General features: G+C 50.9%; 1 protein-coding gene across 1 annotated transcript; it reads left to right on the top strand.

The window, feature by feature from the left end:
* Positions 1–252: 252 nt before the first annotated feature.
* GPR83 (G protein-coupled receptor 83) lies at positions 253–14,182 on the top strand. Its single transcript, XM_049653800.1, has 4 exons — positions 253–700; positions 4,998–5,123; positions 7,380–7,513; positions 10,521–14,182. Exons 1-4 carry the CDS (start codon positions 317–319, stop codon positions 11,143–11,145), a joined length of 1,269 nt encoding a protein of 422 aa, XP_049509757.1. The 5' UTR covers positions 253–316; the 3' UTR covers positions 11,146–14,182.
* Positions 14,183–16,575: the final 2,393 nt, after the last annotated feature.

Genomic DNA, 16,575 nt, shown 5'->3' with positions numbered 1-16,575 from the left:
TGCATTCCCGGCGTGGGAGCGGGCGGGGTGGGGGGGCGCCGGCAAGCCAGCGGGCGAACGCGCGCCGGGGAGAGCGCCGTGGAAGCCCCGCGGAGTTGCGTTCCCGCAGAGGCGGCCGGCCGGGCGGAGCGGGCGCGCGTCACCGCAGCCGGAGCCGGAGCCGGAGCGGAAGCCCGAGCCCGAGCCGCCCGAGAGGCGGAGGCGCCCGCGCGCTCGCTGCCGGGTGGGCGCAGCGCCGGCGAAGTGCGGCCGGCGGCCCCGCGCGCTCCCCTCCGGGCGGGCGTGGGCGCGGGCGCGGCGCTGGGGCTGCTGCGGGATGGGCCCGCGCGGGGTGCTGCTCTGCCTGCTCCCGCTGGTGCGAGCCGCCGAGCGCCCCGAGGGCCGGGCCGACGAGCCGGGCCTGGAGGCGGCCCTGGCCGTGCCCAACGCCTCGCACTTCTTCTGGAGCAACTACACCTTCTCCGACTGGCAGAACTTTGTGGGCCGGAGGCGCTACGGGGCCGAGTCCCAGAACCCCACGGTGAAAGCCCTGCTCATCGTGGCTTACTCCTTCATCATCGTCTTCTCGCTCTTCGGCAACGTGCTGGTCTGTCATGTCATCTTCAAGAACCAGCGGATGCACTCGGCCACCAGCCTCTTCATCGTCAACCTGGCGGTCGCCGACATCATGATCACGCTGCTCAACACGCCCTTCACCTTGGTGAGGCCCCGGCTCCCGCCCGCCCGGCCGTGGCGGGCTCGGCTCTCCTTCCCCCAAGCCCTCCGCTCCCCTCCCGCCCCGCTGCCCCAGCCCCTCTCTTCGTCCGCGCTTCCTGGGTCCCGCTGGCTGGCTGCGCCTTTCCAGCTCCTTCCCCCTCTGCCCTCTCAGCTCCCCTCTCAACTCTCTCCACTTCGTAGACTTTCTGTCCCTCTCCGTTTTCTTTGTGTCTTCATCGTTTTCCCTCTCTGTGACTGTCGTTCTGTCTGTTCCTCCATCTGGGTCTCTACGCTCCCTTTTCCCTCCCTTGCTTCCGTCCTTCTTCCTTTTCTCGTTCTCTTCCCCTCTCGGTCTCTGTCTCATTACCTTATGCAGCTGGGGGCCATGGGGTCAATGACTGGAGTGTGTGCTCAGCCGGGAGCAAATGACCAGTGCACGTGGGCCTATTTGATCGTCAAGCAGTAAATCGAAGCTTCTGGAAACGTTGGCAGAGATTGTTAGGTCACCCCCCACCCCCGAAATCCAGTGCATTAAATGCTCTCCCACACCCCCACTCTAGGAGACTGCTTTGTGCCACAGCCAATATGTCAGTTGCTAATTGTGCATGGAAACTTCAGTGCGTTTTCCTAGACCACTTATTTAAATTGTGTTTCTCTTTTGTAGTTTGACAGTGAGGCTGTGTAGGCAGTGTGTGTTGGGGAAGACATGGGAATGAGGTGGGCTTGGGGCCCAGGAATAGGCCGGGGGCACGTGCCCATCGTGGCAGATGTGGCTCCCGTCCCCAAGCCTTGGCTGCTCAGCGTTAGTGGTGTCATTTCTGCCCCTCTGTGACTTGGGAGCCTGGTGCTCATGGGTGGTTTGGGACCGTGAGGGCGATGACTGAGCAATCTACTGACAGTTACCCCTTATGTTTCTGCAGCATGAGTGTTACATTTTTTCACCTTGTGGAATAACCTTACCGTTATTTGAGTTACTACCAAAACAGTATCTGTTCGTACCTTGCTCTCTGTCTCTGTCTCTCTCTCACACATATACACACACGCAACCAGAAATAATAGACAAGCCAGAAGAGGGTGAACTCCCACAAATCCATCCACCTGCATGCACGTCCTTCTAAACCTCACATTTTAAAACTGCGTTCTACCTTTGTCCTCACAAGAATATTACATTTTGCAGATGAGGAAACTAAGGCACACAGAGGTTCAATCCCTTGTCCAGGGTCACTTAGCTAGTAATTGGCCGAGCCACGATGAGAGTTACTTTCCTGACTCAAGTCAGAGGTCTGTCCACTAAGCCACCTAGCGCTGGGGGTGGTGGGTGAGGAGGGCTTCTTGGACCATGCTAAGCTTCCACTATTCTGAAACATGGATTTTTCCTGCTCTCCTGCCAGTTTATATTCTCTAGCCAAGGACAAAAGGGCTTTCAAATACGAGGCCCCACCCTGCCAAGGTAACTGCCTCTTACCTTGAAGCATGAGATTGTGTATCTCTGGCTCTCCTTGGTTGCCCCTGCCCCCTTGGTTTCTATCCTGACCATCTGCAATGCTAGGGTTGGGCTGGGACACCCGGGATGAGAACTGGCCCCGGGGCATGGCCCCTGTGCTACTGCCCAGAGCAGTATGCACAGAAGAGGCTGGGGGATGGGAGAGAGACACCATGAACCCCAGGCTAGGCTGTGGCTGGGGCCTGACAAGTCCAGCCTTGGATGATCTCCTGCAAGAGAGGAGGATCAGGGTCCTGAGAACCCAGCACTCCTCTAAGATAATCCAAAGCGGCCTGGCCTTGAACCTGACCCGTGTAACTGCCCCAATCTGAATTCCTGTCAGAGCTTGCAAGGTGCTGGCAAGCAGGGCGAATGAAAGGGTTGAGGGGGAGGATCTCCTAAGCCCTCACACTCCTACTTAATGGCAGTGCACGTGGGCCTATTTGATAGTCAAGCAGTAAATCGAAGCTTCTGGAAATGTTGGCAGAGATCATTAGGTCACCCCCCACCCACGAAATCCAGTCCATTCAATGCCCCCCCCACCCCCACCCTAGGACGCTGCTTTGTGCCACAGCTGATGTATCAATTGCTAATTGACTAGGTAAGGCATCCTGCCTTCCAGCTAGTTGGTGACAGTATTCTTGCAACCTGGTTTCCTTTTCTGTTCACTTTACACACGACAGCGAGCATGAAGCCCAGCCCTGGTCATTGAGAGAAGAGCAAACAGGTACTTACAATTCCCATGGCAGAGACACGTATGGAGTGCTGTGGAGCCTGGAGGAGAGAATCATTTATTCTGTCCTGCCAGGGTCTCATGAGAGGGTCAAAGGAGACTGTGCAAAGAACGTGACATTTCAAAGGGCCTGGAAGAGCAGGAATTTCCCAGGTCAAGATGAACGCTCAGTGCAGACAGAGGGACCTGGAGAACAAAGGGCTTCAGAGTTCATGGTGTGTTGAGGGAATGTTGAGAGGCTTGATGTAGCTGCAGCAAGGAGGCAGGAAGCACGGTGGGAGGAATGGAGAGGAACAGGGGGTGGGGGGTGGGGACAAGTGCAGGTGGGCCAGAGAGGAAGGCTGGGGCCAGCTTGTGAATGGGCCTGGAGACTCCTAAGGCATCTGGCTCTGTCCTGAGGGCCAGGATGATTCTAAGCAGGAAGGTGACAGTCATCTGATTTTTGGTTAAGAAAAATCCCATCAGCAGAGTGAAGGCTGAATGACAAGTGGACAAGACCGGAGGGCAAGGGTAGCAGCTGGGAGGCTGTAAAGGTCCAGGTGAGAGACGAGGGCCACGACTTTGGGATGAGAGGGGCACCGGTTGACTTTGCAACGTACTGGATGTGGGAGGAACTAAGGATTTCTAGCTCTGTAATGTTCCCGGACTGCTCAGAAGCCCCGTGTGGCTGCCACCTGCCAGCCTCACAGAGAATGAAGCTGCTGTCCTAGCGACACAATCCGTGTCTCCCGACTCTCACCCTCCAGCCAAACCATCCCACTCCTCTTTCCTCAAATAGGTCCTGGGATTTCTGACTCAGCGCCAAGCCCTTTGTTCTTACTGCCACAAGTACAAATGCCACGTATTCTTAAAGCTCGTCTCCGATGCCTCATGTGTCATAACGAGGGTAGTGGAGGGCGTATTTACTAGTGTTCGAGGCCCTGCCGCACCTACTTTACACGCGTCATCTCTCCTCTGATTTTCCTAACAACCATGTGAAGACCATTAGCCGCATTTTACAGATGGGGGCAGTGGTGCTTGTGGAGCCCAAGGGCCTTGCCCCGGGTGACTCTGCTGGCCACCACTACATGATCTTTCTGTCGGACTGACTTGCTCTAGATCTTTCTCTATCATTTTTCCCCTCTACCTCAGCCCGCTCCGTTCCCACCCTGCGGCCCCGAAGCCCTCTGTCTGGGCCTTCTGTGGGCACTGAATACTGTCTTTCTTGCATCCGGAGGTGCCTGGGTCCTCTACCCAGACCGGAAGCTCCTTGTTCAGAATCGGTGCTTGATGTTTCTTGGGCCTGGGCATCACTCACAGGAGCTGCCCAGGCACTGATTGAGTGGGCAAGTAGCCATGGATGATGTGGGGTGAGGCCTAGGGCTGCTCCGAGGGCCCCACGCTGTCCTGCAGCTTGCCGTTCTCCCGCTCTGCCCCACCCCCACCCCTCCAGGCCCCTCAGGCCCCTTCCCAGATGAAGTTGTAAGGCCTGCTTAGTCAACATTAGAGAGCACAGCATACACGCTATGTTGTGATTTTTCACGTGGGTCTCCCCCATTAGTCTGAACTCATGTGGACTGAGAATGGATTTTATTATTACCATAAAAATAGCTACTATTTATTTCTAAGAATATCTCTCTACCAATCTGCCAGACGTTGTGTTCCACCCTTTATAGATTTTTAAAACCTTAATCCATGTAATAAGCCTACAATGTAGAAGTTTTTAAGCCCCCCCCCCTTTTTTTTTTTTTTACAAATGAGGAAACTGAGGTTCAGAGAGATTATACACACCTTGCCCAAGGTCATATAGCTTCAAACTGTTAGAGGTGGGAAGTCCAACTGCAAGGCCCACGTATTCCCACGCCCTCCTGGCACCTAACAAGGCTTGGCCCCGGCAGTATGATCAGGTTTTGTTGAATCGAATGATTGGAAATGAGTCAAGCTGGAGAAAGTCACGTGTGATGCACAATTTAGTAGTGTAGAATGGAAGAAGAGAGGAGCCGGAAGATGCCTCCCAAGGGATGCTCCTCAGAGGCCACGGATGGGGGTAGGGGTGTCAGGGTCAAGGCCCTGTTTGTCTTCTGACCTCTGTGGGCTGGTTTCCAGGTCCGCTTTGTGAACAGCACATGGGTGTTCGGGAAAGGCATGTGCCACGTCAGCCGCTTTGCCCAGTACTGCTCTCTGCACGTCTCAGCACTGACGTTGACGGCCATTGCTGTGGACCGCCACCAGGTGAGGGCACCTACCCCCAACACCCGGTCCTTCCCCCTCCGGCTTTGCTTTCCGGGGAGCTGCAGGGACCCTCGAGACAGTATTTTAGCACAGTTTTCAATAAGTGTATCTGTCTTCTTATTGACTAATATGAGCACTTAGATTAGGCGCTTTAAAACGTTTGTGCTAAGTGCTACAAAAAGTTATTCCCAGTTTGTTGTTCTAACAAAGGCTCATCGCTTATATTTTGTGTCTCAGAAATTAACGAGCTTGTTTGGGGGTGGGGGAGAAAAGCCAACCCGAAAATCACAGTTGAAAAGAGATTGGCAAATCGTTGCAGGTCAGAGACGAGGGGGATGGAGCCCCCAGGGCCCAAGTTGTTGAGGAGGAAAACAAGCTAGGGTGCCATGTGGCAGGAGCAGGCAGCCACTGCCCTGCCCCACCAGAGGCACATGGTGGCTGTGGTAAAGGAAATCAAAGAGGACTCTATCTGGGAAGAGGATGGCTCCCTGCCAAGCACCTTGCATGTGCTAACTCAGTAAATCCATGTTGTGTACTTAGGTCTATGCCGAATCAAGGAATGGAAGCTCAGAAGAGGGCATGGGTAGCCTTCCTGAGATCACATGCCTGGTGAATGATGAGGCCAGGATTAGCACTGAGGTCTGTCTGGCTTCATACCTCTGCCCTGATCATGAGGCCGCCCTACTCTGAGAAGGCTCAAGGTGGCCAATATCATAAGGGCCAGCAGGACAGAGAGAGGAAGAATTTATTCTGAGTAGCTGCAAGAGGTGCAAAGGAGAGGAGGCCTCAAAGATGCAGACTCAAAGGTGCAGCTCAGTAGGAGAAAGAATTTTCTAGCAGAACGAAGCTGCCGGGGTGGGGGTGGGGGGGGGGGGGGTAGTGAGTTTCATTTCCCCAGCCATTTTTAAGCAAGGTCTGGATGACACTTGATAGAGATGTTTTAGAGGACGTTCGTTATCTGGTAGGGAATTGGATTTGGCAAACTTTGAGATCTCTTTAGCCCCGAAATTCCATCATTTTGGCATTTATATTGCAGATACTCTGGGCAAAGTCTGAAAAGGCTGCATGCTAATGTTTTCTGCCTTTTCTTAACCTTCTCCCCTAATTCAACAAGAGGGACTCTGGATTACTTCCACCTGGCCGATGCTTACCCCCACTTAACACAGCCTCACCGACAGTTGCCCCTTGGGCCAAAGGTGGGTCTGAGGAACAAGGGGGTTAAGTCTTGCCAACACTGATCACGTTGCTGTGACATAAACCCCAACATGGGGCCTTTTCCCAAAGCAGTGAAATCTTTGAGCGATGTCTGGGGCCTCTGACCCAGGCTTTCACTTTCTTCAGCAACCCGAACAACGAGGGAGTCTGAGGGGCAAATATGGCAAAATCCAGAAGGGGGCTGTGCTGAGCAGCTTCTAAAGCCTAGTCACTTCCTCTCATAAAATCTTGAAAGAACCTGGAGACAAAATTTGGGAGGACACAGCCAGAATGTCCACTGTGTCCTGGGATGACATCCTTAGGTGATGGCAGCTCTTGAGGACCTCTCTCCCTGACCCTGGATTCACCTGTCTCAGAATGCCTTTTTCAAGAAATAATGATCCTAATCTTAACATGAGGATGCCGTTGAGTTCCCAAATCTTTATTTAAACCTTTTAGCAGAATGGATTGTCCAACTGTAGTAATTCCAAAATGCTTTTCAGCTCAAAGCCTGTAACACAGGCTTTACTATAAGCGGTGGGAAAGCTGGACCCCACAAGTTAGAAATAGCTTTTGTAAACAGTGTTGCGAACCCCCACATAAATGTCAGTGCAACTTCCCATGACAAATAGAGACTCCTCTCCAGGCTTGTCACCCCAGATCCTCTCAGAGCCCTCCATAACCCAAGGGGTCTAGAATCATGGCGGAATGAGATCGGATCCCAAGGTGGAACAAGAGGGCTTGTTCCTCTGCTGGCCTTGTGGGTGTCATGGGAGCAGACCTCCTGCTTCACCCCTTCCCCATCCCCTCACTGCACTCTGGTTCTGCTACATATGACCTGTAAGAGGCATCTGAGCCATCTGGAGTCTCTGAGTCCAGACGATACCTTCTTTTTGCTTCTGGGGGTGGACTGTGGGGTGGTGCAGCCCAGGGGCTTAACACTGAATGAAGGGGTGCTTGTTTATAAATAGGACCTACCTGTGGCACGTGAGCTCCGTCATTGAGATTTGATCTGCTTCCAGACTTCTTCAGCCAGTGATGCACAGTTTGCTTGTTTTCCAGGTCATTATGCATCCATTAAAACCCCGGATCTCAATCACAAAAGGTGTCATCTACGTCACGGTCATCTGGACCATGGCTACGTTCTTTTCACTCCCACACGCCATCTGCCAGAAATTATTTACCTTCAAGTACAGGTGAGTTGGCTAGTCGGGAGCAGCTTGGGGACTCAGAGGGCCCTGACAGAGGGAAGTCTGAGCCCCCTCTGAGTCTGAGTGACCGGTATCTGCTGCACCCAGCACTTCTGTCTCCCATTGTCTTGCTTCCAAGTCTGGGGCCTATCTGTGGCATTTGTTCTGCTTTTCCTCACCTTTTCTTCTCAGCAACTTTAGCTCCCTCCTTATTCTCCACCCAGCTTGTCTGCGAGGTCAGGGCAGGAGCCAACAGCTTCTTTCGCTGGGGACAGGTACTCACACAGACTGAGAATCAAAGTCACCCAGGCCTCGTTTAAAATGGCAACGTTTACATTCTCTCGCACAACGTATAAATAAAGCACGCATGTGTCTGTGTGTCTGAGGCAGGATGCTCTATCTCCTAACTCCCGTTCAGGTTTCTTTGTCCTGTGCTGTCGCAGAACAAGAATTTCCTGGTGTCCCTAGCACCTGACCTACTGTCTCCATATAACAGCCCCTCAATACATAATTACTGAATGGATGAACGAATGAGCAAGCTTAGAGTGATTTTCATCAGTCCGTACTTGTTTTAGAGGAGGTTCCTTAGAAATAGACCCTGAGATACAGATCGTGCTTGGGATTTTTAAAGGAAGTGCTCCCGGGAGTGATGGATAAGGGAGTGAGGAGGCAGGATAGCAAGAGACCAAGGGAGGGTGCAATGTTGGCATTGGAGGGATGTCAGGAGAAGCTACAGGCAGCAGCATAGGGGGCTCTAGAGCAAAGATAACACAGAGTTTGTTCAGCCTCGAGGCCAGGACGCTGGGCTGTCATATTCCGGGCTCCCTGCAGAAATCGAAAACTCCCAGCCACCTCTGGGTCTTAGTGGATCTGTAGGAAATGACTTTAGTGGTCCTACGGTAGTATTAGGTCCCTACAATATCACAGGTGCCAGCTGCTTCTTGTGGGTTGGCCGGGAGCTAGCATCCTGGCGCTCCAGACCAGTAGCCACGTGTGTCCTGCAATAACTCTGTGCTGCTCCGCCTGAAACATACACTTCAAAACACACATGCCTATGACATAAGCAGAGTCAGGAGAACAAGCTCTGAAGGCTGATTACAACTACATTTGACCCCGAGCAATGCTAGTTTGGACTGTGTGGGTCCACTTCTGTGTGGATTTTTTTGATTAATATGGTACACTACCGTAAGTGTATTTTCTCTTCCTTATGATTTTAATAGCATTTTCTTTTCCTTAGCTTACTTTCTTGTAAGAACACAGTGTATCATACACCTACAGAATGTGTATTAATCAACTATTCATGTTATCGATATGACTTCCATCAATAGTAGGCTATTAGTAGTTAGATTTGGGGGTAGTCAAAAGTCATGCATGGGTTTTCAACGGCGCAGGGGTCGGTGCCCCTAACCTCCATGTTGCTCAAGGGTCGACTGTAATTTACAAAGGCTTCTCCCTCCCCAAATTCTACGATAGCGGAACGAATCGCATACCCAAATCTCCTAGCACCCAGACCCCCATCTGCCTTCACATATGGGGAGCTATTTTTTTTTTTTTCTGCTAATGAAAGCAAAGAGAATTCTCTTTCTTTCAGTAGTGATGGCCATCAGCACATATAACAAGTGCACAAGCTACATAATGCGCTGAAGAAACAGCCATTTTGAGTTGCTGCCTAGACATTTTAACAGTATGACAACCCTTGTTCACACCCACAGTCTGGGCATTTAGATTGGGACTCAAGGTTACGATTCCATCACAAGTTCCTGCCTTGCTTTTCCAGGTCACCATTTTTTTTTTTTTAACATGTATTTTTGAGAGAGCACAAGCAGGGGAGGGGCAGAGAGAGAGAGGGAGACACAGAATCGGAAGCGGGCTCCAGACTCCAAGCTGTCAGCACAGAGCCCGACTTGGGGTTTGAACTCACAGAGATCATGACCTGAGCCAAAGTCAGACACCTAACTGACTGAGCCACCCAGGTGCCCCCGGGTCACGTTTTAAAATGACCACTCAGAGGGGCACCTGGGTGGCTCAGCCAGTTGAGCATCCAACTCTTGATTTTGGCTCGGGTCATGATCCCAGTTCTGCATCGGGCTCTGCACTGAGTGTGGAGCCTGCTTAAGAGTCTCTCTCTCTCTCCCTCTGCCCCTCTCCCCTGCTCACACTTTCTCTCTCTCTCTCAAAAAATAAACTAACCACTCCGGGTTGAGGCTGTGAAAAATTGGTGACTGTGCCTCAACCACCCTATAAGTAATGGGTGCTTATAACCCTGCTCTCTATCTCCTGCTTGCTCATGACCTGGGACAGAGGACTGCCCTTCCCCTCAGCTCCTGGCGTCTCCATGCTGGGATTTGTAAGTAATATATCCTTTACTTCCTTTGTGTGAGTGTATTCAAACTGCGCCTTCAATCAAAATGGCCCTAAGGTTTTCACTTCCCCAAAGTGGGAGCTTGGACACCAAGGGTGGTACTGGCCAGCCCTGTGTGGGTGATTTGTGCCCCCTCTTTCAGGGGGGTCGTAGTCTGCAGAGTCTCAACACATCAGCTCTAGGGTTTCTGCAAGGAGGACTGGGTACATTCCATGGAAAATAGATACTTGTTACACGATTGGCTGAAGGTGTGTTCGTTCGGGCTTTGCCGCTCACATTCCCAAGATCCATCTTTTCTTTGCCCCATTCCTTAGTTCCCCTCTGGAATGGAGGAATTCCAACGTTTCCTGAGCACATTGTGCTCTCAGGATGAGTTAGTTCTAAGACTAGGAATGCCAGTGTTGTATTCATTCATTGAATAGATATTTACTGGGTCTCTGTTACAGGCTAGGAATTATATAAGTTTAAGACAACACACAGAGAGCAGGTGTTTTCCTTGTCTCTATTAAACCCCCAATCTAGTGGGAGAGCCAGAATCTTGTGATGAGGCCTTTCCACGCTAATGGCACACCCTTCCTCTCTCTTCCTCTCTCTCTGCCTCCCTCTGTCTCTATCTCTGTTTCTCTGTCTCCCTCTCTCCCCTGTCACCAGCGAGGACGTTGTCCGCTCCCTGTGCCTGCCAGACTTCCCTGAGCCAGCTGACCTCTTCTGGAAGTATCTGGACTTGGCCACCTTCATCCTGCTTTATATCCTACCCCTCCTCATCATCTCCGTGGCCTATGCCCGCGTGGCCAAGAAGCTGTGGATGTGCAACACGATTGGCGATGTGACCACGGAGCAGTACCTGGCCCTGCGGCGGAAGAAGAAGAAGACCATGAAGATGCTGATGTTGGTGGTGGTCCTCTTTGCCCTCTGCTGGTTCCCCCTCAACTGCTATGTCCTCCTCCTGTCCAGCAAGGTCATCCACACCAACAACGCCCTCTACTTCGCCTTCCACTGGTTTGCCATGAGCAGCACTTGCTACAACCCCTTCATCTACTGCTGGCTCAACGAGAACTTCAGGGTCGAGCTGAAGGCATTACTGAGCATGTGCCAAAGGCTGCCCAAGCCCCAGGAGGAAAGGCCACCCTCCCCAGTCCCTTCCTTCAGGGTGGCTTGGACAGAGAAGAGCAGTGGCCGGAGGGCTCCGCTAGCCAACAACCTCCTGCCCTCCTCCCAACTGCAGTCTGGGAAGACAGACCTGTCTTCTGTGGAGCCCATCGTGGCAGTGAGTTAGGGAAGAGTGAGAAGAGGCAGAGGGCGAGCTCTCTCTCCAACTAAGGCTGGGAAAGGGCCTGAGGACAGAGACTGGAAAAGAAGCCTGTCCTCTCACCCATGGCCCTCACAGTGCTAAAAACAAGGTCCTACAGAAGCCATGGGAGTCTTCATTTCCCAGGAAGCTCTGTCTAGCCTTCTACCCCATTTGGTGTGAAAACTAAAAGGCAACACCCAATTAGACATGTGTTTGTGAATTCCTGTCCAAGAAATGCTGCAAAGCATATCACCTGGGTTCCCTGAGCCAGAGAACCCAGGGAAGCTGCAGCCCACATGAGGGCTGAGTCAGCTGCCTGACAATACTCCCTACCATGGAACATCTGCAAAGGACACCTGAGTCATACTTGGGGTGTGGCTGACCCAGATGCACAGAACTCTGCTTGAAAAAGGTTCATGCCAGCAAAAGGTGAGTGAGCCAGAGATGCCACATTTTTTTGCCTCACTTCCCAAAGTCCTGGGCCAGGATGAATCACAGCCGTGTGGTGGCTGGCTTGGATACATGACAAGACAGGGCCAATTCAGTCCCTGAAAGCAAAGAGAAATTACTGAGTTCTCTTAAAGAATTATTATTATAAAACTTCGGAAAATTTAGAAAAGCACAAAGAAGAAAACAAAAATCACCCCGTTCTCCCACCAACTGTGATGAGTTTTGTTAACGTGCTGTGGATTCACTTGCAACTTTTTTCCTTTGTGTGTCTGTGCGCATGTGTGTGTGCATGTGTGTGCATGCGCTTTTCATTCCGTTCTGAATTACACTTTTCCATGTAGAGATAAGCAAGAAACAGGGCATAGCAGGGAACTCGTGAGCCCCTCTCCCAGGAACAGTGTCCACGGGAAGAGTTGGAAGAAGAGGTGGGAGAGGAACACAAGGAGAAGGCTGTCAAAGCCAACAGACTGCTGTCATCCTGTACCCAGCGGTGGGAAAGACCCAGATGAAGTATCTCTTCTCAGATGGCGGCTGTCGTGATGAGCCAGGGAACAAAACTCATCCAAGGAGGCATAATTCCTTCTCCTTTGCACTCACATAGAACAAGAGGTGGTAAAAACACTGCCCTGCTTTTACAGGAGATGATGGAGCAGTCTTTCCAACATGCCAGAAATAATCGTACTTAGACACTTCATCCTTGCAAGCTGTCTAGACAGGCCACTTCTCTGTGTTGTCTAAATAATAAGGCTTCTTCACGCCAGTTCCCTGAAGACAACTCACTTGTCAACATCACCCTAGTGGCTCACGTGTCACTTACAGAAACCTACGACATTGTGATGGTCTTTAAGGACTCAACATGCCAGGGAAATATCATTCCAGAGACTGTTTTCATCATCGTTCATCTGGTCTTGAGTGACTCACTAGGTCACCCAGGAGACAAAGGCAGAATAGTGCTTAATTCACCCACCCTAAGTAATTGCCATTCTCACACTGGTTTTAGGTTCCTTTCTAACACCAGATAGACTTGAAAGCAAACATGGATATGCAGCTGAGTAGAAAACTGAGGTTTGGGGAGAAGGGCTTTATCCAAGGTTTACTTAGATCTCTTGGCTGTTAATTGAAATTGAACTCAGTCTTATCATCTGCTTTCCTATAATGAGACATGGGGGTTCATTATACTAGTCTATTTATGAGAATGTTTGAAGTGTTTGACTTCCATGGGACAGAGAGGCTTCTAAGCCCGTATGGATCCCAAGATGGATTTTTCAGGCCAAATGGCTCCCATGCCTGTGCCTCCTGTCTCTGTGGTGTCCAGAAGTAGCTAATCGTTTCATCCTAATGCTGCCATAGAAATTCTTTGAACTAGAAAGAGAATAGGTAGCAAGACTACAGATAGTTGGTCCTGCTCTGGAATCATGGGGAGAGCTTTGCTTTGCTCCTCTCTGAGGGAATCTAGAAATACTGCCGGGGCACCTGGGTGGCTCCATCAGTTAAGCATCTGACTTCGGCTCAGGTCATGATCTCACAGTTCGTGGGTTCGAGCCCCGCGTCGGGCTCTGTGCTGACAGCTCAGAGCCTGGAACCTGCTTCGGATTCTGTGTCTCCCTCTCTCTCTCTGCCTGCCCCCCCCCCCTGCTCACACTCTGTCTCTCTCTGTCTCTCAAAAATAAATAAATGTAAAAAAAAATTTTAGAAATACTGCCAAGTCAGAGAAGGCCCTTCCCTGGAGGAAGACTCACAGATGGCCCATAGATCCGGGTCTCCTGTCAGTACCTTGTCTTCCCCATTCCCCTTGTTCCCTGTGTGCCTCAGAGCAAACAGCGATTTGTATTTGTGAATGTGAAATTTGTAGGACTTGAGCCTTTCCAGTGTGCCGTAATGAGTACTTTATTGTAATTGCTCTGCTCTCAATAAAATATATTTGGGGTGCATGGACTATGTTTCTTGGACTTCTGATTAAACTACAGCTGGTAACCTTTAAAATGGGGATCTGTGCAAATTACGAAGAAAGCGTGAAGATCATCTGCCCACATCCCTGCATTTCACAACTGAGGAAGTGCCACCATGCTTTGGCTAGGGTAAATAGCCAGCTGAAAACCTCTCATCTTGGTCTAGAGCTTCTTCCAGTGAGCTGGCAGCCACGTCGCCTCTTTTGTGATTGTGAATCTGTGCTGAGAACTTAGGACTCCACCTGTGAGTCCTTGGTGATTCGGGAGGAGGCAAAGCTGCCACTGGAGACTGGGGATCGGCCCCCCCACTCGCACTGTGCCGTGGGTGCCGCATTTTTGTGTTTACCAGGATTTCTGCCCCATTGGTTCCGGGGTTCCCCTGTCCTCCAGATAAGCTGGGTAGGAAGCTTTGTGGCATACATAAATACTCTGATGCCATCAAGAGGCCAGGAAATCGGTTTCACATGATTTCACAGAAGGTTGTATATAGGGGTAATTTACCGAGCCTAGGGGAAGATTTGGAAGAACAATGAAAGGCGTAGGAGAAAGAGAAGGGAAGTAAAATTTGCTGACCCCTAATATGTGAGATACTATGCTAAATGCTTCTCAGCTCATGATCTCATTCAACCAGCAATTCTCCAAGGTGGGCATTATCATTTCTGTATTACGGTTAAGGAAACTTGGCTTCCAGCGAAGGGTCACACAGCAAAATTTAGGAAATTCTACCTTCTTGGAAGTTAAATTCTGAGAAGGCATGTAAAAAAGAATCTTAATTTATTTTTAATTCAAGGTTCTACAAATTTCCTTGATTGTGAGACACTTTTTGGGGGTAAAACCTGTTAGCCATCCTAAAAATCAGTGCTTGAGTTTTGCTTTGGGAAATGCTTGACTACTAGGTGGACCCCAAGGCCCTTGCAGCTTCATGGCCAATGAGTCCATGGTTCTGGTACAGGCAGGATCTTATGCTGCCTTGAGGACTCAATTCTGGTTAGACACATCTTACAAACGAACTGTAAGTGACTTCCAGATTGCTGGTGCCCTGCTTGACCAACCATAATAGGTTGTCAAGGCAAATAGCTGTCTCATAGCCAGCCCAGGCCTCAGGGTCCTCAGACTGAACAGGGAGAGCTCAGCTAAACCCTTACTGCTCCAAACTGGTATGATGTGCCTCTAGGGCTTCTATGCTGCTGACCAAGCTCTAGGCTTTAGGGTAATGGGAGGTATGCGAGAGTGTCTGGGGCCAGGGGCAAATCTGGAAGGTGGCAAGGGAGCATTGACTGGGGAAACAAGCTTGCCTTTGAGTGTTGCCTACAGGCAGGTGGCAGAAGATGCTCATAGTGCTGTGAGATCAGGTCATTAGCATCTTGTTTTGACATCTCTGTGTACCCGCCCTTGCCCCACTATTCTCTCTCATTTCAAGGAGTAGTGCAAGAAGGAACAAATAAGAGGAGTTAAGATGGAGAGGCAGTATAGTGGACCTGAGCTTGTCTCATCCCTGAAACCCAGCGAGATCAGCGTCAAACCATTTTGAACACCTAGGAAATTGACCTGAAGATTAAAGCAACAATCTGCATAACTTGAGCCCCAGAACTTGGCAGGTATGCAGTGTGGAGAGGTGAACTGGGGAGAGGAAAGCCATGGTGCTGCAGAGGGTAGAGAGCTGTTTTTGTGGAGAGAGGACAGAGAGAGAAAGAGAAAGGGGGAGAGTTCAGTGCATTGGGATTGTGCAAGAAAAGCACTCCCCCTGAAAGCAGCTGGAGAGAAAGAGAGAAAGAGTGAAAACACTCACAAGAGACTGGACAAGAAATCTGTTCCCCAAAACTACTGACAGGGAGAAAGGAGAGAGTTTCAATACCACCAGGATCCTCTAAACAGCGGAACTCAGTGCCTGGAGATGTTCTGGTGAAGAAGCGGGGCAAATCCCCAGTAGCAGGTGGTAGGGTCCAAGGAGTCCATGTGCCACACAGGAAGAAGCCGTTCCCCTGCTTGGAGTGCATTTGGTAGAGGCCCTATGGCCTTCTCGCAGGCAAAGGTCCCAGGGGACCCCGGAGAGCATCTACGTTGGTTGGTATTGGGACAAAGACACCAGAGTGCAGGGAAATCTGGCACCAGCCATGTGTTGTGATTTGCCATAACCTCTGACCCTCTGCTGCTGTGAGATTGCACGAATGTTTTCTGGGGCAAGCCGGCACCTGTCCATTGCTCAGTGATACCCTCCCCTAGAGAGTAGCACAGGTCCAAGTGCCAGGGGGCCCTGAAGCATGGGGTTTTGAAACACAACCCCATCTGAGATAAAACTCTGGAGGGAGGGGCCACCTGGCAGGCAGACAGCTTGGACACAGAGTAAAGGTGGGGAGTGGATGGAGGCCTGAGACAAAGGAGGGGTGCTTGATCGCGGGCCAGTGAGAATGCAAAGTTCCTGTGCCAGAGACTGGGGAGCTGGGTGAGGCCATTTTCACCCCTACATGCACATGTGCGCACGCACACACACACACACACACACACACACACACACACTCACAGATCCACCCCAGTAAACTAAGCAGTGCCACCAAGTGGAAAATGGAGCCATTACACCAAGCCCCACCCAACTGTGCCCTCCAGCCATATCCCCCAAAAGGCCAGCACAAATCCCTCCACCTGCTTAGTGTATGTAGTGTGATTCAAAGTTTCAGTTCTAGGGGCGCCTGGGTGGCGCAGTCGGTTAAGCGTCCGACTTCAGCCAGGTCACGATCTCACGGTCCGTGAGTTCGAGCCCCGCGTCAGGTTCTGGGCTGATGGCTCGGAGCCTGGAGCCTGTTTCCGATTCTGTGTCTCCCTCTCTCTCTGCCCCTCCCCCGTTCATGCTTTGTCTCTCTCTCTGTCTCAAAAATAAATAAAAAACGTTGAAAAAAAAAATTAAAAAAAAAAACAAAAAAAACAAAGTTTCAGTTCTAGGGGAAACTGGATGTAAGTTCACTTGGGTTTCATTGTGTTAGCTGGTTCACTTATTTGTTCATTTTATTTGCTTTTGCTT

The sequence above is a fragment of the Panthera uncia genome, chromosome D1 (genome assembly GCF_023721935.1).
Source record: "Panthera uncia isolate 11264 chromosome D1, Puncia_PCG_1.0, whole genome shotgun sequence".
Classification (NCBI taxonomy): Eukaryota; Metazoa; Chordata; class Mammalia; order Carnivora; family Felidae; genus Panthera; species Panthera uncia.
Note: the sequence above shows the minus strand (reverse complement) of the source record. Positions and strands in the feature narration are given on the sequence as shown.